Below are 26972 nucleotides of genomic sequence, written 5' to 3' on the forward strand. Positions count from 1 at the left end.
CTCCTTCAATCTGGACATCAGCCTGGTGGCCCACTGACTTGGGTCCTACACCCACCCCCTCTGATACTGTGAAGAATGTGGGTGTTCTCTTGGTCTCCAATCTCACATACTCCCAACACATAGGCAAGATGGTGGGGAAATGCTATGGCATATTGAAGGTCCTGCATAAAATCTTGGATCTCCTACCTATTAGAGATAGGAAAACTGTGGTCCATGCACTGGTTACGTCCCATCTTGATTATGGGAATGCCTTGCTCTGTGGCCTCAGTAAAAAGGGACTGAACCAGCTGCGATGTGTCCAAAATGCGGCGGCCAGGCTTGTTCTAAAGTTGCCGAGGAGGTCTTCAGGAAAACGTGCGCTACAGATCCTGCACTGGCTCCCCATGCGGGAACTCATTCGGTTCAAGACCATGTGCATTAGTCACCGTATTGCACATGGCAGGGGCCAGGCCTACCTTCACAGGATGCTAACTATTTACAGTCCTAGGCGTATTTTGAGATCCAAGGGCAGTATGCAGTTTTCGATACCCCGCATTTATAAAGCACGGATGGGAGGGCGATCTTTCAGGTTCCTGGCAAAAAAACAATGGAATGAACCTTCTGTTGAGCTGCGGATGGAGCCGTTAGAAACCAGGTTCCGGCAGAAACTGAAGACCTATCTATTTCCTGAAGATTAGTATAAACTTAGGGTTTCTCTTCCCCTGTCCCCTCTCCTCTCCGTGGATTGATTTTGAATTTTAGCTGTGTTGGAACGCATCCTAGCGAGAAGACGCACTGTCTTTAGTGTATTCAGGCACTTAATAAATGTTTTTATTATTATTTATTATAATTATTAATACAAAAACCCGATCACAAAAGAGAAAGACAATTGCAATTCACAAAATACATATTTAATTCCACTACAAGTCCAATAGAGACAAAGCAGACTCAAATGTACTTTAGTTAAGCCTACGAGTAAGTCAAGCACCTCACATGGCTATCCAATGGCTCTGCAACACAGAAAGCAATGAGGAACCAAATAACACCAACAGAAAAATAGCAAGATTCAAGGATTTCTTGTGACTTTACTAACTTTTTATGAATGTATAGTGTAATTTATCAAAATGTACCAATATTGTTAAATTACAAATTCCTTTATACATTTATCACAACAAGGCTCCCAATGTGTAGAATGCATGACTCAGGACTCTACCACCCAACTGAAGTTGATATTTATTATAGCACCAACCAATTAATCGCATGCAAGCTGAGCACATAAGAAATTAACTAAAGCACCGTACTACTACTTTGGTGTTCACTTTGTCAGTGAATGTCTTTGCAGCTTTGCCCAATCTTTTGAATAACTATTGTTTAAGGATGAGAAATAGGATGTACATGCAAAGGAGAAGCATTTTCCAGGGAAGCAGTCATTGACTGATATTCCTTGTGCTCTGAAGTGGTACATGATGTGGTTGCAATCTGGGAGCAGGAACTTCCCATGCTATTCCTACCCATTTCAAAATGCTAAATGGATTCCATTTCATCGTCAATGGACCTTTCCACAGGGTTATGTTTGAAAATATAGACATCTCACAGACAAGCTGAGTTGCAACACTAGCAGATTGTATGTATCAGTGTAATGCCATTCCACAGTCACTAGAGATAAATCAAAGGGTGGCAGGGGATTTCTATACTTTTACTAACTTCCATTTGCTTCCTAGATGCATTTATTATACCTACTTGGCACTTATTGCATCTGTCTCACCACAGAAAGAACCTATTCTGCAATAGACACAGCTGGTTCTCCTTCAACATGCAAGCTACCTGTGGTTCCAGAGGAAGGTTCACTGATATGTATGCTACATTTCATTTCTGATGAACTTTTGATTCAGATCACATTAGCTGAATAGCTTAAAAGCTGGCATCTCCATCACAGCGTTCAAAACACGTTTGGCAGAAATGAATGAACACAAAGAGTTCCTCACTAAACAGAAGATCACAAAACTCCAAAATGATGTTAAACGTTTCAACCAAGAGAAAATCTACCCATACACCAAGGAAGATTACGTCTTCGAGAATAATGATACGGGTTCGGATTATGGGAGTAGCAACCACTCAAGTAGATCGGGGTCAACCAGCAGCAATTCCAGCTATGAATTCAGGAATTACATGCCCCATTCCAGAGGGACGCAGAGACAACATCGACCACCTTCGTACCAGAATTTTTCACCTCACCCACTTCACCCACAGGTGTACCCAGGACAATGGATGGGGCCGCAACCTATGTGGAATATACCACAAGGATTCCTACCACAGGCACCTCTATTTAACCAATCCCGAACCCCCCTTTTTTCAACAGAGGGAGGGGCAAAGGAAGAGGAAGAAGAAGAAGAGGAGGACCGAAGAGTGTCCACTGGCAGGACCCGGAACCAATGAAGTTAAGGAGCATGACATCAGGACAAAGACGCTAGTGGTGAATCTTTTCCTCAAGAACATTGTCTGAGGGCGAATCCGAGCTCTTGGAGAAGGGCCTGAGTTTTGTTCTGACACCGCCCGAGGATATTTTCAGACTCCATCAAGATCTACACCAATTCTTTCGGAAAGTGAGATAAAGGCATTTTTTCCAGATAAACCAGAGACCCTGAATACCGGGACGGACCTGAAGAAGAAATCCAAATTCAGCCCTACAGCCGCTGTGACACCCAACAAGGTGCTCACCTTCTAACAAGCTGTCTTGACAGAAATCACAGCCATCCCTGCCAGACACACGTTTAGCAATATATCAATGAAGAAAGGAAATCACTGAAATCCATCACTTATGATACAAGCATCATCCTAAAACCAGTGGACAAGGGTGGCGCCATTGTGATCCAGGGTGTGGACACATATGAAGCTGAGTGTCACCGCCAACTGAATGACACCAGATACTACCGACCCATTAACGAGGACCTGACACTGAGATTGATGACCAAGATCAAGAGCCTTGTTCACGGGGCCGAAACAGAAGGATGGATCTCCCCACAGGAAGCTGCGTTCCTTGTCAATGATGACCCCAGGATCCCCTACTCCTATCCCTTACCTAAGATCCACTAGGGGACCAATCCCCCCTGGGCGCCCCATTGTCTCAGGGTTTGATGCCCTCCTAGAACCGTTAAGCAAGTTCTGTGACTTCTTTCTATGCCCTCTAGTCACAGAAACTCCAACTTACCTCAGAGGCACGACAGAAGTACTCAACTTGATCGAAAACTTGAATGAACCTGGAACCATCAGCCTCTTAGTCACCCTTGATGTGGAGGCAGTCCATACGAACATTCCCCAAGATGCAATCCTGAAAGTATTGGAATCAATACTACAGAACATTGTACCCTGGCCCCATGACGCCCCCATCTCTTTCATCTGCGAGTGCGCATCCCTTGCTTTAAAAAAGAACTTCTTTGCCTTTCACAAACAGATTTACCATCAGATTTAAGGCACCAGCATGGGAAGCACCTTCGCTCATAGTCTGGCTTGCCTCTACATGGCCAATTCTGAAGCCAAATTTATCCTAGGTGATAAAAACTCATATAGGACCAACATTGTGATATGGCGTCGCTACATCAACTAATCGAAATGGAGAAAGTGGAAATTCCACTTGCAGGTGGAGGTGTGCACAATATTATCATGACCCAACTGGTCTCATATTCATCCTTTCATCATTTGTGTGAAAAAACTCTTATTCACTTTCAGTTTAAGATTTCACATCATTTCTTTTTATTTTCTTCGTTTTCCAAAGTCAATTGAATTAATCCATTCATTTATGACGATTTATAACTTTAACATTTAACTTCTACCCAATGCATTTCGGGTCGAGGTTGACCCTTCCTCGGGGGTCTGTGTGGGAAACAAGGAATCTTGTGAGCATTACAGCTATTACATCTAACTTTTGCAGTAATAAATTTCTGACTATTCAGTCTCTTCATAGCAACAAGTTATCTACATAAAAAATACATTCATAATCAAAAACACTTTCCTGCGTTTACCATTCTATTCAATCACAAGTAAATCCAAACTACACCCAATTCCGTGATCTGTTACGTGCAAATTTCCCAACATTTAAAATTGACAAAAAAAGAGTCACCTTAATTGAGCACATCAAAGAACGATCAAATTATACATTCTACGCGTGAAGTTAAAGTTTACCACAATTTAAACAAACGTTTCATTCTTACTCACTGTTAAATGTAAAGAATCGCGTGCCGTTTCTCCTCAACCAATCGTTATGCGTGAAACATATCCGAGTCTCTTTTCACTGGTTATAGCCTACGTGATTGGTTCATATCGCGGTCACATGATCGCTACTCGATTCATAGCGAGCTATTCTATTAATCCAATGCGAATAATAATTAGAGCCACAGTGGATATGATTTAACAACACGGCTAAATCAAAAACAAATGTTTAAGTGCCACATCATATTTACGTGATGTGATTGTTGACTTTTAAATTTTCAGCATTTTCAAAATAAATAAAATCACAAAACGCTATTTATCATGTTCATATGTAAGTTGAAACCCACGAGTGATTGGCTTATTTAAAAAATGTAAATAAAAGGCTAAACAATGAGAAATGCAATTATATGTCAGCCATCTTGGAATGGGATCGTAGTACAATATTCAGTGTGTTATTAACAGGAATTTAATAAAGCTTTACAAACTGTTCATAAAAAGCAGGATAACTCTATCCTGTCATTCAGTCCCTGTGGGTGTAAACTTCCCAATCTGTGAATCCAAAAATATTCTGATCTTAATCTTTGTTTGTGAGTATCCTGATCCAAGCTTGGTTTAATCACCTCTAGTATAGTAAAACGCAGCTGAGCTATGTTATGACCTGATTCAGCCCAATGGGTTGCCAATGTTGACTTGACATTCTTCAAACGGATATTGCTTTTATGTTCCGTGATTCTTATTTTAATCTTACGCTCTGTTTGACCAATGTATAATTTACCACAGGGGCATTTGATTCCATAAATCACTCCTTTGGTATCACAAGTACTTGAATGTAATAATGGAATCTTCTTTCCTGTCATAGGATGTGTGAACATTCTTCCCACTATCACATTATTGCAATGCATGCAATTTTCACATCTCTGCATCCCTTTATGAGTTACATCGAAAACCTCAGATGTTTGCTTTTTAAGTAATTCTTTCATACTCTTTGATCGATGATATGCAAATGTGATATTTTTGGAAAATAATGATTGTAGATCTGGCTCATCCGTGATCAAATGCCAATGTTGTCTCATGATATTCGCAATTTTTGCTGATTGGGTAGAGTGTTTCAGTACACATACTGTGGGTTTAATGTCAGATTTTTCTTTGGAGTGTAGCAATGTTTCTCTGTTCATGGCTGCTACTTTATTCTTGGATTCTTCCAACAAAGTTTTAGGATATCCTCGTGTTAGGTATTTTTGGATCTGTTTTTCGAACGTGGTGGCAAGATTCGTGGGATCAGATGTAATCCTTTTCTGTCGTATAAATTGGGATAAAGGTAAATGTTTTTTAAGTGAATGAGGATGAAAACTTGTAAAGTGCAAACAGCTGTTTCTGTCTGTTTCTTTTGTGAACACACTCGTACTGATCTTCCCTTGTTCAATATTTATTAACACATCCAAAAACGGTAATTCATTCTGATCCATTTGGTACGTAAATTTCAGTCTCTCATGTTGTAAATTCAAATCTTGAATGTTCTCCATAAGTTTTTCTTTTGTGCCAGATTATGAAGATATCATCAATATATCTTTTAAATGTAATCAAACTTTGTGTCCAGTTTATATTGTTCAAGATGTGGTCATGCTCAAACTTTGCCATAAAGGTGTTCGCGTAGGACGGTGCCCCCGCAAACCCCATGGATGTACCACTACATTGACCATAAAATTCCCCTTCCCATTGGAGATAACTGTGTAGTAATGCAAATTGTAGTAGTTCAAGCAAAAACACTTTATCCGATCCAATGATCTCATTTTCAAGTAAACACCATTCCATTGCTTCAATTCCCTCGTTGTGAGGAATGGACGTGTACAGTGCTGTCACATCAATTGTGCAAAGCCATATTTCCTGATTGGATGGAATGTCAAGTGTCATCAATAAATTCAAAAAGGAAGTGGTGTCTTTAATGTGAGTACTCCATTTCTGTACTAATGGTTGTAAAAACCAATCTAGGTATTGACCTAGTGGTTCTGATAGTGAGCCACATGCCGACACAATTGGTCTGAAGGGTGGTTTGTTAGCATTCTTATGAATTTTCGGCAACATGTAAAACTGAGGCCTCCTTGGGTATTTGCAGTTCAACAATTGATATGTTTTGGTCGATATCCATTTCATCTCTAAAGCTCTATCCAAAATAGTTTTAAGAGTTACAGAGAATATATTGGTTGGATCTTCCTCCAATTTCTGGTATGTGTTGGTATCTTGAAGGTGAGTACGTACACTGTCTTTGTAAAACTCGGTGTTCATTATTACAATTGCTCCCCCTTTATCCGCTTTTTGTATTGTTATTTCTGTCATTTCAGTTAAGGATTTCAAAGTTTGCCATTCTTTCCTTGAGAAGTTGCTTCTGGTCCCGCTGGAATAGTCTATCTTTTTCATCTCGCTTGTGATCACTCTTTCATAGGCATCAATGGTTTTATGTGATGTAGGTGCACAAAATGTACTTTTGGTTTTGAATTTTTTGAGGTCACTTTTTAATCCTTCAGTAGGTTGTACATTATTGAAGAAATTCTTTAATCGTAGAACCCGAAGAAATTTAAAAACAGATATTTCAGTTTATTGGGCATTGGATCTATAAATAGGAACAAAAGTTAAACCTTTGTTTAACACGTTTACTTGTGCCTTAGTCAATTGTTTGTCAGATATATTTATGACAAGGTTGGTTTCTTTTTCATTGATCTCAATTTCCGTTCTGCTTCTGATTCCTTTGCTTTTTCTTTTTCCCCTCCTGGTTTTAACAGGTCTCCTGTTGTTACGCTCGTAGATGGAGCATCGTTTGCTGCTGGACTTATTTCTAAAAAAGCCGTTTTATCCGTTTGATCTCTTCGTTCCCTTTGTGTTTGTTTATTCATTGGTTTTCTATTTTGCGTTGTCTCAGAATCAGATACCACACTCTCTTGTGATGAGCTTTTATCGGTTGTTGGTTGTTGCCACTTTCTTTGATTGTAAACTTCTGCCCAACTATAAACTTCTTCCAGCTTATAATCAATAGTATCTCTTCTATACTTTTTAATTTTCCTTTCCTCAATTTCTTTTGCGTATTTTTCCAATTTTTTATTAGTGTCCTCTAGTAATTCAGTTAAGCCTTCATGTTGGTTTAATTCTTGTTTAATGCCATTTAGTTCCTCTTCCACTAGTTTTAGTTCTTTAGAGAGCTCTTCCACGATCAAAAGGATTAGATCCAAACTACATTTGTTTAAAATTTGGTACCATCTGTTTAAAAAAGCTTTATTGTTCCTGCATAACATGGGTTTTAGGGCAATTCTTAATCCCCTTGGGATTCGCTTGTTTCTATGATAGTGTATCAATGTCGTAGCGTGTAAACGCTGGTTTATTGCCCGTTTACTAATGTATTCTAGCTGTTTCAGTAATTGATTAGCTGTGCTTATCTGTGGACTGAATGCTCTGGTTTCCTTGATTAGCCCATAAATCTGTTCGGCTTCATCGGCAGTGTAAGCTAGAGTCTCTGCTTTATTCGTCGTTATTTGAGCTATATCTTCCAAATTCATCTTTCTGAATTGATGGTGCCCGGACGAGGGGTAGACACTTCTGAATAAATCTTTATTATGATTCGTCTGGCACTCCAAAATTTTTCGCTTTTATCATTAGTTCACAAGTTCATTTGTGCTACTCACTCCTTTTAAGTGCTTTGTCTAAGAGCACTATTCTTCAATGAATCGAAATGGAGAAAGTGGAAATTCCACTTGCAGGTGGAGGTGTGCACAATATTATCATGACCCAACTGGTCTCATATTCATCCTTTCATCATTTGTGTGAAAAAACTCTTATTCACTTTCAGTTTAAGATTTCACATCATTTCTTTTTATTTTCTTCGTTTTCCAAAGTCAATTGAATGAATCCATTCATTTATGACGATTTATAACTTTAACATTTAACTTCTACCCAATGCATTTCGGGTCGAGGTTGACCCTTCCTCGGGGGTCTGTGTGGGAAACAAGGAATCTTGTGAGCATTACAGCTATTACATCTAACTTTTGCAGTAATCAATTTCTGACTATTCAGTCTCTTCATAGCAACAAGTTATCTACATAAAAAATACATTCATAATCAAAAACACTTTCCTGCGTTTACCATTCTATTCAATCACAAGTAAATCCAAACTACACCCAATTCCGTGATCTGTTACGTGCAAATTTCCCAACATTTAAAATTGACAAAAAAAGAGTCACCTTAATTGAGCACATCAAAGAACGATCAAATTATACATTCTACATCAACGACATCTTCCTATTTTGGAAAGGAGATGATGAACCTTTGCAAGGAGTTCTGTAATGAATCAATACCCTTGACCCATTCCTTAAATTCTCAGGGACCAGATCTCAAGAAAGTATTCAATTTCTAGAACTCAAAATCTCCCTACCTGAGGGAGTTCTTCACACAACCAACTACAGAAAACCGATAGATAGGAATAGTCTTCTCACATATGAAAGCCATCACCCTAAAGACCTGAGGGAGAACCTGCCTGTAGGACAATTTCCATTACAAAAATGGAGTGACCCAATGATGGTCGTGGACCTGGGTTCAATGTGGTACAAAAGACAATGGTCCTAGACCTTTCTTTTCAATTATATGAATCAAACCTACAATAGTTATTGAAGAACAGTTTCTTGAGCATGCACACTGTTAGCTCATAGTAGTCAATACAATCAATATACTAAAGTGCAACAACGGAAATTTGTCCAAAACAACAAGGGTTTATTCCATCATGATTAAATCAACAGTAGATTTCTTACTGCAAAGGACAAAAACGAGAAAGGTGGTAGGGAGGTTGCTCCAGTGGAACGTGCGGAAAGAGAGAGAGCTCTAGTGTTGAAGGGGAGAAAAAAGATTTCCAGATGGTGTGATAATATCTATGTATTTCGAAATTGAATGTACAGGAACTTTGATTGTCTAAAAGTGGCCAGGCTACAAAAGACTGAGATTTGTTTATCAGTCAAACATATGAATAATTATAAATTCTTCGTATCACACCATCTGGAAATAAAAGAAATTATTTAAAAATATATATAATAAAAAAGAAAAAGTAAGATACTATTAAAAAGAGAGGATTGGAACTGCGTAAAATTGGACAATGGGCCAAATAGTGAGTTGAAAGTGATATCACCACGGTTCAAGCAGTTTCCAAGTACTTCACTGAAAATACTCTCTGTTAACCAAGCCTTTGATGAATGAATAATTTATGAGAGGAGGGCGGCTTGGTGTTTTCCCTCTACAGCTCCTGTTAGTATAAGATGAGTCCAGATATAACCTGGTGGCCTTTGAGGAATAGTTAGCTAACACAGACCATATTATTGTGCTAATAGAGTAGCCATCTCTATTTTTCAGCCTGTAGCAGCTTTTGATATAGGTGACCTGTCTGGGTAATGATTGTTCAAACATATTTGTGGTGGTGAGGCATTTCGAGGCAGATTAAAGGTGCTCCTGTACACTTTTGAGATTGTTGCATCCAGAAGTGAGACATCGCGGTTATGCAGTGCCTCACTGCCATAGGTCAAGGTTGGTGGAAGCTTGGCAGCAATATTCTTTAAAAGGGAGACAAGGATTGATCCTTTCAAGAGACCGAAAGGAACCATATTCATTGAAAAAAATATATGTATTTGTATTCTGCCACCGTTTCCAGGGTCTTTCCTTGTAGGTACCGTCTGAGGTGACCCTTGACTTGGTTTTTGATCACCATGGCTTTGGATTTTGACTGATTTCTAAACATCCCATTAATGGTGGAGTATTTGATTTGCATTTGTCAAGTAAACATTGGAGGTCAATTTTGTTTGACTTAGAAAAATTACATTGTCAGCATATAATATATTCAAAAGCTGATCATCACCAAGCTTCAGCATGTGTGTGTCAACGTGGTCTAGGGCAGTGGTCAGGTCAGCCAGAAAAAGGTTGATTGACTGGGGTGCCAACAAGCATCCCTGTTTTAGAGATTGATGTGTGGTGTTTTTCTTGAAAGTTGAGTGTTGTGGCCAATCTTAAATCTTAAACAGGTGTCTGTGTATAGCTGTTGCATTGCTCCCAGTAAATGTTGTGGTATTCTCCAGTTTGATAATTTTGACCAGAGAAGATTTTGTGGTACACAGTCAAATAAAACATACATATAGCAGCTGTCATTTGGATAGCATCAGGTCAATGATTAGGGACAACACCATGATGGTGGTGGAGGTCCCAGTTCCTCAAGAGTACCCAGTTTGGTTTAATGGTGTTATACTTTGATCCAAGACCAAGTGTGGAGTTCCCTAAGAAGCAGTGAGGCAAATTACTTTGCTTGTTGTCAAGTAGGGCTATTAGATGGTAGTTGCTAGGTTTGGACCAGTGTCTGACCCTTTAAGACTGGATTGACCATCAAGCCTCTCCAGGAATCAGAGATGGTCTATGTCTGTGGGAGACCATAGTCAGTTCCTCTGCCCAATATCCAATACTGATTTTGTAAATTGCCTGAGGCATGCGTTAGCCCACGTGCTCGGTCCCAAGATCATTGTGCAATGATTGTCACAATTTAAGATGAGGTTATCCATGCTGTTCAATTGGTTTCAGTTGCAAAATAAACTGTATTACCTTGTTCAGTTCACCATCAGTCTTTATCTCCTCTCTTCCATCTCGTTTCTTGAACTATTGGGTTTTCTAAACCTACTAAATGAATGTCTTGCATATCTGCCTCACTGCAATCGTCTCCAGGTACCAGTAACATAGAGATCCAATGAGCATGCACATTAATCTTTCAAGGTGCACACTCCAACGGATACTGAAATCTTTGCAATCTAGAGGCCAATATAGCCAACCTTGCTCTCATAGTATGCCTACCACCAGGTGCCATCATGTGCACCAGTGGCTTGTGATATATGGTTTAATAACTATTTTTTTCTCCCACAAAAGGTCCTTTTGTGGGAGAAAAAAATAGTGACCTGCCCCCTACATGCAAGCCAACAACTACCTCTCTATGACAGAATAATTCTTCTCAGCATCACATAAAGATCTTGATTTATAAGCCATGATCCACTCCTTTAAAACCTTGTATTTTTTTTAACAAACACCTAAAAGGATCCGCCTTTGATGCATAATTTGTAAAGAACTTCACATAGAATTCTGTTAGACCAAGAAATGCTACAAACTGCTCATTGTAAGTAGGAAGAGGAACATTGGTGATGTTTTCAACACCATTGAATTTGGGTCTAATCCCCGTACTACTAAGACTATGCTCCAGAGACTTCACTTCACATTTTTTGAATTTACACTCGTCTGAAAGTAACATAACTTTGAAGAAAGAGATGTTAACACATTTATTAGGTTATCATCATGCTCTTCTGTATTATTGCCAAACACCAGTATGCCATCCTGAAAGGCTATTGTGCCCTTCAAGCCTTCAATGGTCTTCTTCCTTAGCCTCTGAAAAACATATGCTGCACTAGCCACTCCAAACGGCATCAGCCTGAATCTAAGCAACCCATCATGAGTGATAAAAGCTGTAAAATGTTTTGATTCATCATCAAGGCGAACTTGGTGGTATGCACTAGCTAGATCAAGACATGAAAACACTTGTGCCCTACTAGGGTGGTAACCATCTCATGCAAATTAGGAAGAGGATGGGCATCCATCCAAATTGCACTGTTAAGGCAGAGCAAATCCACACAGAGTCTCAGTTTGCCTGAAGAGTTCACGGAAATCACAATTGGCGACACCCATGGTGGTGCCTCCACAGGCTCAATAATGTTCTTCTCACACATATCATGCAACATGTCCTTATGTTTACTCCTGTAAGACAATGGTACATTTCTCACTCTAAGACGTATAGGAATAGCATTGTCACATAATCTAATTCATTGACACTATATTCACATTATTTATGTCATTGCCCTTTATTTCCTGTACAAACTTTTCAGAATGCTCAATAGCCTTAGCAATCTCAATAGCAGCATTGAGCGCAATCTCAATAGTAGTCCATAGTCTTTCCTGAATGTTCTTATTAGTTAGTTCTCATCAAAATGTGATCCCTTAGTACCTGTTCATATGTAATATGTTCAAAATAGCAAGTAACCACTAGAGATCTCAGCACAGACACATACTCTTCTATGGACTCATCAGAATGTTGTTTCTTAGAATAAAACATGAATCTCCCCATCACCACGTTAGTTTTTCTAATGGACCTTAAACATAACTGTTTAGGTGCGTATTGGTGAACATTAATGTTACTAGGATTGACCAATGCTGGCAAATTCTTAAACTCGTTCAAACCAATTCCTTCTAGACAATGCTTTCAAAGTGCTAATTTCCTGTTTGGTTCACACTTCCCCTTAAGAACCTCCACATACGCTAAAAACATGTCTCCCAGTCCATAAGTGGTTCACCCAGTGCTAAGAGAATGAAAGGAGGAGGCACTATTCCAGACATAGTCCAGTTCGTCATTTTTTCTCCAATGGTTGTGAAATATGGAACCCAATATCCATTCAAACAAATCTGGTGCCCAATAGACACCACGAATCACCAGAACCAATCACAGCTGCTGTTAACGTTCCAATAGCATTGCACCCAGCAATAATTTCTTAGCATAAATTCGTGCCCACTTGTCACCAGTGTAGGAAAAGGTGGAAGACACTTTGGGAAAGGAAAACTCCAAAAAAGAAAGAAGACGTTCTATCAAGTACATAAACTTTATTTGCCAGATGACATGCAGATGGTAAGTCAGAATAACCAACTGATTACGCTAACCGCTTGCCCACCGTATATAAGTCCTCTGCTCAGCTCAAGTGTATACTTGTCTACTGTGAGTTAATAACATCCCGTTCACAATAAGAAAAACATTATCTGAATTTGGCATGAGGTTTACAAATGCGTGTCACGTTCTTGTCTATTCCATGACCATAGGGTAGTATGAAATGGGAAAAGGTACACAAGCATAACATGGGTAACATGTCAAGCTCCTGCAAAAAACAGTAAACACTATGTAAATCCAATTTTTATAGTAAAATAATAGCACAGCAAAAGCCTGTTTACATTATGACCTGCACAACAAATAAAACAAGGGCTTTTCAAAGATGCAAGGAGCATTAGCATGTACGTCATGGACCCAGCATGTGGATAGTGTTCTGCATTTGCAGATTCAAATTTTGTTTGATCTATGAATCAAGGTTTTAAGAATTATTTAACTGGAAATCTGAGCTATCTGCAAAACATTTACCTATCTGTAGATGATCTGCAGCAAATCTACCTATATTCCTAGGTTCCTCATCACATGTTACTTACCCCCTAAATCACAGACTTTGGAGAAAGACGATAGATCGAATGCTGTTATCACATCTCTCCCACATAGAACCCAAAAGGAATTCATGCAATGCATGAACTTTAGCAATTCATCATCTGACCTGAAAATGACAAAAATATGAATTTCAAACAATTATTTAATGTAAAAAATATTACATGTTCACAAATCAAAATGGGAATATGCCAGGTTTGTAATAATCTGAAACGCACAATTATTATTGTATCTAACTTGCATATCAGCAAAAGGAACAATGATTCAGAAAAGCAGGTTTTAGATCAGTGGTTCCTAACCTCTGGTCCTGGGACCCCTGGTTATCCGCAAAGCTTACTCAGGGGGTCTGAGACTGCTTAGAAAATAAAATATTATTAACAGAAAAGGTGTATATAAATAAAGAAGCAAAATCTAACATTGAACATTTTAAAACATTGTTTTCGCATGAAGGAATTTGTGATTGGCAGCAAAAAATTAATTCAGTATACTCAGATTGACTCATCGGAGCAGTGCAAGTGCATGAACCATAATTTAGCATAGATGGTTAGTGTTCTCAGTTGGATTTAGCAAAGCTCCAAAATTTCCATGGAACTTTTAGATTTTGTTGTACTTGTTTGTGAATTAAATAAAACATTACATCTTTGTGCATTTATGTGATAACAGTTGTATCAAAAGTTTCCAGCTTCCAGTAATAACTGAATTGTAGTCCCTGCATTCCAGTAAGGATTAAGTGGGGATCCACAGAAGTCGAAAGGTTAAGAATCACTATTTTAGATCTTTCCCATGTTCAGTGAGCCTTTTCAATGTTCTCTTGTGGATCTTTCAGCTCTGGTTGTTGTATGATGTCATAATGAAAATAATTCAGAATAAGAGGTATAAGGTTATGTTTTAAAATTGCAGTGAACTTGAACCATAGTCATACTGTTCTTCCCTACAATTTGTTGAGAACTTTCATGAAACTAGAGCAGCCTTAAATCTATGGGATATCTGTAGACTACAAGGAGACAATGGGAAGCTGCAAATTGAGTGCCACAAAGCGTGGATCAGAGGGAAATCAAGAGAGGGCCAACTCTCCATCCAAATGCGGTACACAGCAACAGAGACCCAATCAACAGCTGGCTAGCTACCAAAAAAGGGAAAACTTCCTTTGTTGTGAAGTGGCTGCCCAGCTTTTTGTCACACTGCAACATTGGTTCCAAGCAACAAAGCATGTTTCAGAAGACCCTATTAGTGTAGAGACAAAACACATCACAGGAGTGGCATAGTGGATTCCATATACACATAGCAACTCGGCATCGGTGCTCAGTCACAGTAGGAGGTCAAAAGCTACAAGTTATATTGCCCGAATCAAGACTCCTCCTAATACATGATGTACAAAGCAGAGAGTTGCATAATCAGCGCAAAGGGTCTGCCATTGACTAGCCCTATTGTCTCCAATAAATGAATGTTAGAAAAGGACCATTGATTAAGGAGAAAATGAGACCCAGGGAAGATGTTTCCACTGGGAAAGCTGAATGGAATGTAATAAAAATGTGTTACGTGATGTATTTACAAGTTCACATTCAGTAGTCATTCCCTGCAAATGTAAAAAAAAGTGGACATTTATATCCATAGTCACGAAAAATTATTAACATGATTCATTGTCAACAAACTTACAGCATAAAATCAGGACCAAAAGTTGGAGGTATCTGGCAGATCGACCTGTGTAAAGTGTAAGACTTCAAACTGGTACAGGTTGATATCTTCTCCCTGGCCAGTCATATGAGTGTTTTAGATTAAGTAGGATTGTGTGTCTGTTCCAGGATTGCACATGAATTTAACCCCTCTGCAGCAGCCGTTATGTCATATGTAGAGAAATTCACCTAATGATGTATCGGTACATCACAAAATTGAGTAAAGCTTTTGTAGCTTGATAATTTTGTACATGTCTCCTTTCAGTAGGTACCTGTTCTTTACCCATTTAAATCTGTCATCAGGTGTCAAACATAGAGCCTGAAATATGTGATTTCCCTCTAATCTAATATCAAGATATGAATGTGGCCCTCCAGATTTCATGGTCCTAATAGTCAGATATAGTTCAGGTATCAGATCCATTGTACTCCTGCTACAACACACTAGAAGTTGTAAGAAGGGATTTCAGGCTTATCACTCCACTATTGAACGTGTGGGGTGATATGCCCTATTGTTTGAAGAATGCCTCACAAACTAAGAAGTATGTGAAACAAGGTTATTTCCTGCAATTAATTATCGCAGATAAGGAGCCTACATCCAGCCTTCCTGATGCGCCGGCTCCTCAGAGAGATCTGAAACAACAAACACCGGAGGTGGCACAGGCCTTGAATTATAAGTTAAAAGATAACACTGAAAATGAGGATAATGCTGACAAGCAAGGATCTCACTCTTACATAAGCAATATAACAATAAAAGAAATACACATATGGGAAAGGCATATCGTAATAACATTTGCCTAATATATGAGACATGGACAACACCTTCCCTCTTTTGAAAGGAAAGATGAGATTACCAGGGAAAATCAACAAAACAAGAAATCATATACAGAACTCTATGTATAAACATCTGTATTCAGGTAATATATTAACCCTCAAACTTAGCAGGCATGCTAACTTTATGTGAAACTCTGCCAGAGTGATCGACTGCCCCTTGACCCAAAGTGTGCTGCCTCTCATCAACAAATTGCATGTCTCTTTCTGGCACCTCTTCAACCATTTTTTTGAAAATATTTTTATTGCAGATCTGTATAGTACACAATCTTCCTGTTCGCTAGTCCTGCTTCCGACAGTAGCAATGCACAGGCCATTAAACAAAACATTACACAGCCAGTGAACCCACATCCCGGAGGTCGGGTGGCGTTAACCGGAAAAGTGCTAGAAGCATAAAAACAAAAGACAATTGCAACTGTTCAGCAGGGAGTTCTTGCATCTGCTTGTCTTTTTTCCCCCCTCCACCCATTCCCCAACACATAACCCGTTATAACCCCAAGAGGCAATAGCAAATTGTCTGTATAATATTAACTCGATAGCTCTTATCTGACCTCATTTCCTCCCCTCTATGAATCTCCTTGTGTGCTAGTCTCAGTGTGCCTTACCCAGGTGGCTAACAGGTTATCCCTTGTCCCACCCCCCTCCCCGGGTCCTGATCCTCTAATCGCAGGTGGTATCAGCTCGGACAATGTGAGTGAGCAGGAGTCGCTGGAAAGTATGTCAAGTGATGCAATGTCACTGGCGTGCTACGGTGAAACCCCGCCTCCTGAGTGCTGCTCTGCCTGGTCATCCTGCATACCATAGTCGCGCAACGCTTGTATCAGGGTGTCCCATGCTTGAGCTGATTCTAATTCCTTTTCGTTATGTTGTCGCTGCACAGTTTGCAATCTGATCGAACTATCTCCATTAGTCCATTTGAGAAACTTGTTCCTCCATCTCATTCTATTCGGGCCCATCGCCGCCTTCCAGTGTCGTGTAATTTCTCGCTTGGCCAATACGAGCCCCATGTCTATAAATTTACTGGTAATCTTATTTTTGGGGGTGTGGGGGAACCAGTGTAGCACACCCACTGCTATGTCGAACACAAAACTTTGTTCTGTGACCGCGTTCAAGGTGTCTCCCACCTCCTTCCAATATAGCTCCAGTGCCGGACACATCCACAGCATATGGCCCAGCTCCGCTCCAAGTAGAGCACATCTGGGACAGGCATTGAAGTATTTTTGGATCCTTCCCGGCGTAAGATACGCGCGGTGGAGGATAAAAAAGTGCACCAGCTGAAATCTGGCATAGCGTGTGCTCTTCTGGGCCCTCCGCACAATCTGCGCCCTAGTTGTCTCGGGTATAGGTCTTCCTATCTCTGTTTCCCACTTCCCCTTCAATGTCATTAGAGGAGGTAAATCCTCATTAACCATTCTGGAGTAAAGACAGGTGACTGCCTTGTAGGTTCGAGCAGAACTCATGGCATATTGGCACGCCATCTTTGTTTTCGGTTCAGTCAGGCCTTCTCTCCAGTGTTTCTGTATTGCTTGTGTTAGCGCGGCATGGTGGAGGAAGTCCCCCCTAGGTAAGTCGTATCGTTCTAGTAGCGTCGGGTAGGGCACCATGGCCCCATCCTCATATAAGTCTCCTACCATCTGTATTCCCGCTTCCTCCCAAACCTGCAGTCTCGACCAGTCGCCACCGTGCGGGAGCGCTGTCAGCATTCCCAAAGGCATCTCTAGGGCGTATGGGTGTATCACCCCCGCCTTGCGTTGAGTGCGGTTCCAGCATAGCCTTATCGTATTTTCTTCAAGAGATGTCGCGTATTACTAGTTTTTGCTGTAGCGCTATGTAGGAAAGAACATAACGAGGGACACCTTGGTCTCTGGTCTGTTCCGGGCCTCTAAATTCCCGAGCAACCTCTTGAGTGTAAATCTGTAGCTGCGCTGCTAAGTAATATAGTTCCAAATCGGGGACCGCAATCCCTCCCTCTGATTTGGGTCTTAACAGAGTCCTCAGAGCCACTCTTCGCCGACCTGTCCCCCAAAGGAAGGACACTATCATGGATCTCAGGAGTCGGAAGATGGCTGCCGGAATCCACACAGGAGTGTCCTAAAGTAGTATAAAAATCGTGGTAGTGCCATCATTTTCAGTAGTGCCACTCGACCTGCAATGGATAATGGAAGCGTGGCCCAAAAGGCCATGCTGCTCTTCAGTGCTCTCATTCCGCGCCCTATATTCCCTTCCAGCACGTCGGTCGGTGTGTGGTATATGTGCACACCCAGATATTTTAAGCAGGTGGGCTCCCAGCGCACTGGTCTGGCCGTAGGCGTTTGTGGCTCGCCGTGGCGTACTGGGAATAAGCATGTCTTGTCCCAATTTACTTTGAGGCCCGAGACCATTCCAAACCGCTGTAGCAAGCTGTCAGCACCCTCCAACGCCCCATCGGCATCCCTCCCTCTGATTTGGGTCTTAACAGAGTCCTCAGAGCCACTCTTCACCGACCGCTTCCCCCAAAGGAAGGACACTATCATAGATCTCAGGAGTCGGAAGATGGCTGCCGGAATCCACACAGGAGTGTCCTAAAGTAGTATAAAAATCGTGGTAGTGCCATCATTTTCAGTAGTGCCACTCGACCTGCAATGGATAATGGAAGCGTGGCCTAAAAGGCCATGCTGCTCTTCAGTGCTCTCATTCCGCGCCCTATATTCCCTTCCAGCACGTCGGTCGGTGTGTGGTATATGCGCACGCCCAGATATTTTAAGCAGGTGGGCTCCCAGCGCACTGGTCTGGCCGTAGGCGGTTGTGGCTCGCCGTGGCGTACTGGGAATAAGCATGTCTTGTCCCAATTTACTTTGAGGCCCGAGACCATTCCAAACCGCTGTAGCAAGTTGTCAGCGCCCTCCAACGCCCCATCGGCATCCTCAAGGAAGAGCAGGAGGTCATCCGCGTATAGCGAGATGTAGTGATGTCCTGTCCTGTCGCTCAGCCCAGTGTAATGAGCTCCCGATCGGATTGATATCGCCAAAGGCTCTATCGCTAGAGCGAACAATAGTGGTGATAACGAGCACCCCTGCCTCGTACCTCTCTCGACCGGGTATTGCTGTGATATTATCATGCCCGTTTTTACCCTAGCTACCGCCGATGTGTATAGCACTGAGGTCCACTTCAGGTACTCTTCGCCGATGCCGAAGCGCCTTAGTACTGCGTAGAGGTATTCCCACTCGAGGCTGTCAAGCTCCTTCTCGATGTCTACCGACAATACCACCGGGTGACGGGCTTCAGGGTGGCCCTCCTCCAGCAGTCGGATCAATCGACGTATGTTTGAGGTCGCATTTGCGTCGGGATAAATCCAGCCTGGTCTACATGTACTAGTGGGGTCATGTGGCTCAATAGGCAAGATGCTAAAATACTGCTCAGTATTTTATAGTCGGTGGTGAGCATCGAGAGCGGTCTGTAAGAGGCCGTATCCTCACTCTCCCTTCCTGGCTTCAGTAGTGGTATGATTAGTGCTTCCCGCATGGAAGGCGGTAGCCATCCCAACCGCTTCGCCTCCCTGTAGACCTCCAGCAATCTTGGCGCCAGTAGGTCAGCATGCCTGCTATAAAATTCTATTGGTATGCCATCTAATCCTGGGGTTTTGTTCTGCGCCATACTTTTAATGGCGCCCCGAATTTCCTCAACTGTTATATCTCTGCCCAGCGCCTCGGCCTGGTCCCGGTCCAACTCTGGAAAGCAGAGTCCCTCTAGGAAGGCTTCTACCTCCGGGGTCCCCACCTCCAGCCTGCTTCTGTATAGGGATGCATAATAGCTCTTAAAGCACTGCTGAACCTCGGTCTGGGTGTAGACCTCCCGTCCGTCAGAGGTTCGCATCGATACTATAGGGGTGCTCCTTTTAGTGGGGTTAGCAAGCCAGGCCAACAAGGTCCCAGCCCGATCACCCTCTGCATGCGTCCTGGCCGTGTATGCCTTATAGTCGTATCTACGCAAGCGCTCCGTTTCCGCTGCTACTAGTTCCTTGGCCTTAATGACCGTGTTTTGTAGCTCCGGGTTGCCGGGCCTCGAAAGTTACGCCTCTCGAAGCGCCCTGTCTGCTCTGTCCAGATCATCTAGGAGAACCCTATGCACTCCTACCTGTGCTCCTATGCAGAACCCTCTCAGGACTTGTTTGAAGGCATCCCATTTCGTCGCCCTCGCCTCGGTCGTGCCGGCATTATCTTCAAAGTATTGCGTGATTGGCACCTCTTCAACCATTACAGCTTCAGAACACTGAGCTGTGTCACTGGGCACAATATTCTCCTCTTCAAGTCCACCAGATGGGACTACTTTAAGTTTTATCCACTAAGAGCTTTCTTTTGAGGGGTAATCACGGACTCGAACAGCTTGAATTTGACATGTTTTTCAGGTTTAATTTTTATCACATCATTTCTAATCCACCACCCCTTCTTATGTAACAGAACAGATCCTTTTGAGACATTCTCAATGCACACAGGTCTAGAGAATTTAGTTTCTCCCTTTTTACTCTTGTGAGACTCTTTACCAAAACCCACTCACCCACGTTTAATGTTAACTCATTGACCTGGAGTTTCTTATAAAAGTTCTCTTTATTCTGACTGTGCTTGGATTGACCCTGGAAGCCACAATTGACAAACTATATGTCGTTCTGTTGCTTACCTTTCTCACCCAATCAGGACAGACTGAGGATCTAGGAGATCCTTTGCACAAGAGCAAAAATGGGCAAAACACGTTGGTATTATGCGAAGGGGCAAAGTAGGGACAGACATTTTCCCTCAGGCATGATTGCACTTCATAACCCATCGTTAAAGCTGTTTGTACGCCCGCCTTCAGAAATGTATTAATGCGCTGAACTAGGCCATTTGAGGAAGGTGAGTAGAGGGACACTTTGAGATGTGTAATGTGAAAGTCATTGATGATATCCTTCATGGGAAGTGAAGTAAAACGACTACCATTGTCTGTGACAAATATCCTTGGGTGCTCCTTCTATTCCTAAAATGTTCATAAAAAAATTTGATGATGGAATCAGGGTTGAGAAATGAAGTAAAGTCAAAATATACTCATTTAGAATCATAATTCGCCAACACCATCATACGTCTTTTAGTATTTGGTAATAGCTGAAACGGTCCGGCAAGTTCAGGAGCTACTTTTTCCCAAGCTTCCTCCAGTAGCAGTACCATATGAATAGGGGATTCATTACATTTCCAATGTGTGTTGGACATCAAGCAAGTGGTACAGTCATTTATGAATTTGTCAACTTGAGATTCCATAGCAGGCTACCAGTAATATTGTTTGAGAGTTTTGCTGCTGCTACTGACAACTAATTGATCTTTATGAGCTTCCTTAATCAGAACATTTCTGGGAGACAATGGAGGCACACAAACATTAACCTGTATCAACTCACCTTCCTCAATGGTAAGGTCCTTTAGAACTTGAATGTATGGTCTTAACAAAGCTTCCAAATTTCTCCCTTCGGGCCAACCATCTTTCATGTACTTAACAATGGATAGCAAAATGGAATCTTGTTTAGAAGCCTCTAACTACTCCGTGTGCGCCTTTGTGCCTGTACCTCCCAAAATAGTGCCAACAAGGGCAAAGACAAACTCATTCTCTTGATCATTGTCTATACCATATACACTATATACATACATATGTACTATATTACTGTCTTTGCCTGTGGTTGATATAGTTTAAAATTGTAGTTTTAACCTGCCTGTTATTGCATATTATATCACCTGTTTTTGTGTTTAAATTTGTGTTTTTTCCTGTCCATGATTGCTTCTATTTAACGTGTTGAATTGTGAGATTTGCAGTACAAAGTCCGTAGTTTTTCCCTCTCATTCCCGGTGACTATCAGTTTGTCCCTCCAAATTTCTCCTTTGCTCTGTGCTAAGACCTGTATGTTAAGTAGTGCACCCCCAGCCAGCATTTTGTGTTAACAAGTCAGTGAAACCAGCCCTCCTTCCCCCACCCAAAGCAACAGGATTATTCTACATCAGAGGGTGCGCTGGGATAGCAGTAATATTCTGTGAGCTGTTTAAATTGTGTTTAATAGGGACTGTGCACTTTGTGTTTTTGGCCAGGAGAGTGAGTAACGCTTTATACAAGCAGTATTGTTAGAGCACAAGTGTGTTGGGGCCTTTCCTGCATAAGTCCAAAGTGTGGATTGAGCCTAGTACATCTCTGAATAGACGAGCAGCTTCCAACTCCCTGGCCAGCAAACCTTGTCTAAAGTTGCTGGGACCTTATAAAGTCTGCTAGTGGTTGGCACATGTGTTTATTGATTGGTGTTTGTATCTGGTGTTTCTATTGGACTAAGGTTAGTGTCCTCATTGGCTGGGTATTTGAAGGTTCTGATTGGTTTCTTTGTCTGTGACTCAATCAATGTGGGGTTGGGACTGGGTCTAGGGTTAGGAATTTAATTGAAGTAGGGAATAGGGCTTCCTGTGCCATTGGCTGCTTGGACTACTGGTAGGGCTAGGGCCACTATTGGACATAGAGATCAATTTTGTAACTGATTGGTTATTTGTCCTAGGGCTAAGATTGGCTGTAAGGTCCTGGTCTTCCACTGGTTCCAGGTTTTAGGGCTAGTGTTGTGATTGGATAGGGTTAGGGCTAGGGTTCCTATTGGCTGAAGGGGTAACTTGATTACTAGGGCTATAAAAGGGCAAGGCTTAGGGCGTCTCAGCCTGGGCATCGAGGCTAAGGGCAATTGCCTGTTTGAGTCTGTTCGAGACTGGTCGGGAGTAGGGCCAGAAATGCTGCCCATGTTCCCATTCAGTAATACCCAACCCACACCATCCACAAACATAGTAACATTTTCACACCAAATGTACAACACACACAACCCTATGCACAGATCAATACACCAGCATGCACTACAAACCCAACCAAATTACCTCTATACATCCTTCTATCCCAACCACCACACATACTCACCATCACCTACAAACAGTACTCAACTCTATCCTATACCACTAACCAATCCACTCATCACTAACAGAACGCAATTCAACACCATACGTAACTACATCCCATCCAGACACACTGTCCAAGCTCTAATTACACCTAACAGACCACCGTTCATCACTAACAAACATATAATCATCCTTCCATCATTTGTCCAACCAACACCCTCCTCTCCCTTCTACCATAATAACGCTAACGCACAACACACAATGCACACCACAAAACTTTTTAACTCTTGCAACAAACCAGTCTGAGACAAACACTCTTTCCTCTACTTCATTCCCTCCTACACACAACATACACTCTACTCATAAACACATCACCACCCCCTATACCTTACAAGCTCCTCTCACAAACAACACTATACAACCATCCATCGCATGAAACAGATACACCAGCACCCCTTTTCACTACTCCTCAAAAACAAAACATATGTTATGTTATGTTACGCTAATTTATAAGGCGCACAGATGCTCCAGCAAAGGAGCGTCCCGGCGCCCGCCAGGTAGCAGCACAACACAACAAGGCACGAAAGGAAAACAAGGGGGCTAAGGAAACAAAAAGGTTTTTACTGCTCGCCGGAAGGAAAGCAAATCACCGAGTGCCCGGATCTCAAAAGGAAGAGCATTCCACAGCACGGCGGCACGAACTTGAAACGAACGGCCGCCGGCCCGGCAGCGCTTGAACCGGGGAACAACAGCTAGTTGCAGATCAGAAGATCGTAGGGCATGGCCCGGGATGTAACGAGACAAGAGATTGGCAAGAATCAAGGCAGGTGCTCCCTTGATGATTTTGAAAGCAAGACAAAGGACCTTAAACTGAATCCTCCGAGCGATCGGGAGCCAATGCAGCGTGCGCAAGGTATTGGCCGTAGAGCAGAATCTAGGCAGTCCCACAACCGCTCTTGCTGCTGCGTTCTGTACACGCTGCAGGTGGGTGAGTTCTGCCTGATTTAAGCCCGATAGAAGGGCGTTGGCATAGTCAAGGCGTGACATCACGGTGGCCAGGATAACAAGTTGCCTAGTTTTCGCATCAAAGAATTTTAATACGGGTCGAAGACCCCGCAAGATGCCGAAACAACAGGCCGCCGTGCGCTTAGTGTGGCATTCAAAAGAAAGAGATGGATCAAGCCACACCCCTAGATTTTTCAGTTGAGCGACCGGAATAGGTGTGGGGCCCAGGTCCGATGGCCACCACCTGTCGCCCCAGAGGTCCGTCTGCTTGCCAAAGATCATAACCTCCGTCTTACCAGCGTTCAGCTGGAGACAGTTGGACCTCATCCAGCTGGCGACCGCCCTAAGTCCCTCCTGGAATCTGGGGGCATCCACATCCGCATCCCCGCTGATTGTAACCGCTAGCTGGGTGTCATCGGCATAGGACACCATGGTCATGCCCCAATGCCTGACAACCTCAGCCAGCGGTCTCACATATAGATTGAATAATGTGGGACTCAGCGAGGAGCCTTGAGGAACCCCCAGATCCAGAGGGTGGGATTTGGACTGGTAGGGTGGAACAGAAACGCAGAAAGAACGGTTGGCAAGAAAAGAACGGAACCACTGGAGCGCAGGACCGGTGACACCTGCTTCCGCCAGGCGCTGCAGAAGGATCGGGTGGGCCACGGTATCAAAGGTGGCGCTAAGGTCTAATAGCACCAGCGCCGCCGTTTGTCCCGCGTCTAGCACGGAACGCAGATGCTCCACCATGTACAGTAGAGCCGTCTCCGTGCTATGCCCTGCCAGAAAACCATTCTGTGTCCTGTCCAAGATGTTAGCTTGTAAAAGGTGGTCAGAAAGGACAGAGTTGACATGCGCCTCAGCCACTTTGGCAGGCCACGGAAGAAGGCATATAGGACGGTAGTTCTCAGGTTTAGCAGCATCCAAAGTTGGTTTCTTGAGGATGGGCACAACTACCGCCTGTTTCCACTTCACTGGGACCACGCCAGATGTTAAAGAGATGTTAATAAGGGAACAGACCGGTGGCAAGCCAATAGACGGTAAGTCACTAAACAAAGCCGGGCGAAGAGGGTCAGCCGGGGATCCTGACTTAACCTGTTGGGCCAACTTACCAAAACTCACCGACGTTAGTGTCGGGAAAGAATGTAGCACATCCAAGGTAAGGGGCTTAAGGGTGCCAACAACAGGGGGGGCAGCCATCGGAAAGGCTCTATAGATGGCCTGAACCTTTTCCAAAAAGAATGCTGCCAAGGAATCACAATGGGCAATAGAGCCCTGGTGAGTCGCGATCACTTTTTTGGTAATCAGATCTTTCAGGGCTTTAAAGATAGTTTTGGAGGGGTTAGTACTGGTGCGGAATTGTAGGGCATAGTATGCCGCACGGGTTCTGCATACTGCTCGATGGTAGATTTTTACAGCAGCAGAGTACAAAGCTTTTTTGTCAATGGCATAAGCTTTACGCCATACCCGCTCGGCACATCTACAGATGTTTTTCAGTGCCCGCAATGAGTCATCGTACCAAGGACTCAGGTCCCTAGACCCACACTTACACGAAACTATCGGAATAAGCGAGTCAAGAGCCCCCGTGACCCACTCACAAAGACGATCATAGCCCTCATCAACATTGTCCACTAAGCCAGGCGGGTCGGAGGATAGCAGATGGAAGAAATCCTCAAGTTTTAATTTAGACCAACACCGTCTAGAGATTGAACGGACTGTAGATTTACGGTGCGGCTCGTGCAAAGGGCAGTGGATGCATACCAAATAGTGATCGGTCCAAGCCAGGGGGGAAGGAGTCAGGACAGTGGCTTCTGATAGATTAGTGAAAAAAGGGTCGAGAATGTGACCACCAACATGGGTGGGATGCGAGACCAGCGGGACTAACTGGAGCGCCTCAAGGTCGGCGATCGAGCTAAGAACTGCCGGTGAAGACAGATTGTCATAGTGGAGGTTTAAATCTCCAAGAATGGAGAAATTGGAGCAGCCTACAGCCAAGGTGCTAATGGCGTCTGGAAGGGCCTCCCTGAAAGCCAAATCGCTGCCAGGGGGGCGATAAATCAAAAGGCCAGTAAAAGCGAAGTTGGGCGTGACTGAGATTTTAAACAGTGCACTTTCACAGCCAGAGATCTTTTGCCCTTGCCAGATACACGGATAGCACGACTTGACCGCTAGCGCAAGTCCCCCTCCTCTAGAAGCTCGGTTGAGGGTGTATACAGAGTATTCAGGTGGAAAAGCCAAGTTAATCACAGCCGTGTCCGACTCCTGTAGCCAGGTCTCCGTCACACAAAAAGCGTCCGGAGATTCCTTACCTAACAGATCCAAGATATCATGGTGGTGTTTAACCATAGACCTGACATTCAAATTCCATAAGGTGAAAAAAGGACGGGAACGGGTTACAACAATGTCAGGAACGTTTCCTATGCAGGTGGTAGGCACGTGAAGATCAAACCTCCCACAAATACAGGAGTAAGGTCCGCAAAGCGGCGCGACCCGGGGAGCATCACAGCTCCTGTTGCTAAGGCCGATGGCAAGAAGGGCATCCCTAGAATAACATGGCATAATGCCAACAGCAATGGGCGGTAGAAGGTCAGAGCCCTAACACGTCCTGCACGTCCTGGCGCGGATGGGCGCAGACGGGCAGGACTCTGGCATGACTCCGGCCACGCGAGGACACGCCCGCTGTGCGATCCCGCTGCGCTAAGGGAGGAGCTTGAAATAGGCGTCCCTAGCCGGCACCTGCACACTGAAGCGCGCGTAGGGAGTGTCTCCAGCACAAACACCCACCCCGCTCTAAGATGGCGGCACCAGAGATTCCACCCACGGACCCCGGACCCGCCCAAGCGGCGGTGACAAACAATTAGGATGCAGGTAAGGGGGCTAAAATCAGGGTAGAACAAACCAAAGCAAAGTAAATACAACAACGGGCTTTTAAAACAATTCCAGGGCTATGCGCGAAGCGCTCCTGTAGCAAATGCGCTACCTGACTGAAAGAGGCAGCACTGGGGACTCGCCTGAAATAGGCGTCCCTCACCGGCACCTGCGCACTGAAGCGCGCGTAGGGAGTGT

The 26972-nt window shown here is 43.1% G+C and overlaps 1 protein-coding gene across 1 annotated transcript in view; it reads right to left on the reverse strand.

Annotated features, from left to right (window-relative positions):
* LOC144772890 (acetylserotonin O-methyltransferase-like) overlaps positions 1–26972 on the reverse strand; it is a 685677-nt gene that overhangs the window by 80092 nt on the left and 578613 nt on the right. The window contains exon 5 of the mRNA XM_078657556.1: positions 13480–13598. Coding sequence (XP_078513682.1) covers positions 13480–13598 — 119 coding nt within the window. The remainder of the gene's footprint in view (positions 1–13479; positions 13599–26972) is intronic.

This window comes from Lissotriton helveticus, chromosome 8 (assembly GCF_964261635.1).
Source record: "Lissotriton helveticus chromosome 8, aLisHel1.1, whole genome shotgun sequence".
Lineage (NCBI taxonomy): Eukaryota > Metazoa > Chordata > Amphibia > Caudata > Salamandridae > Lissotriton > Lissotriton helveticus.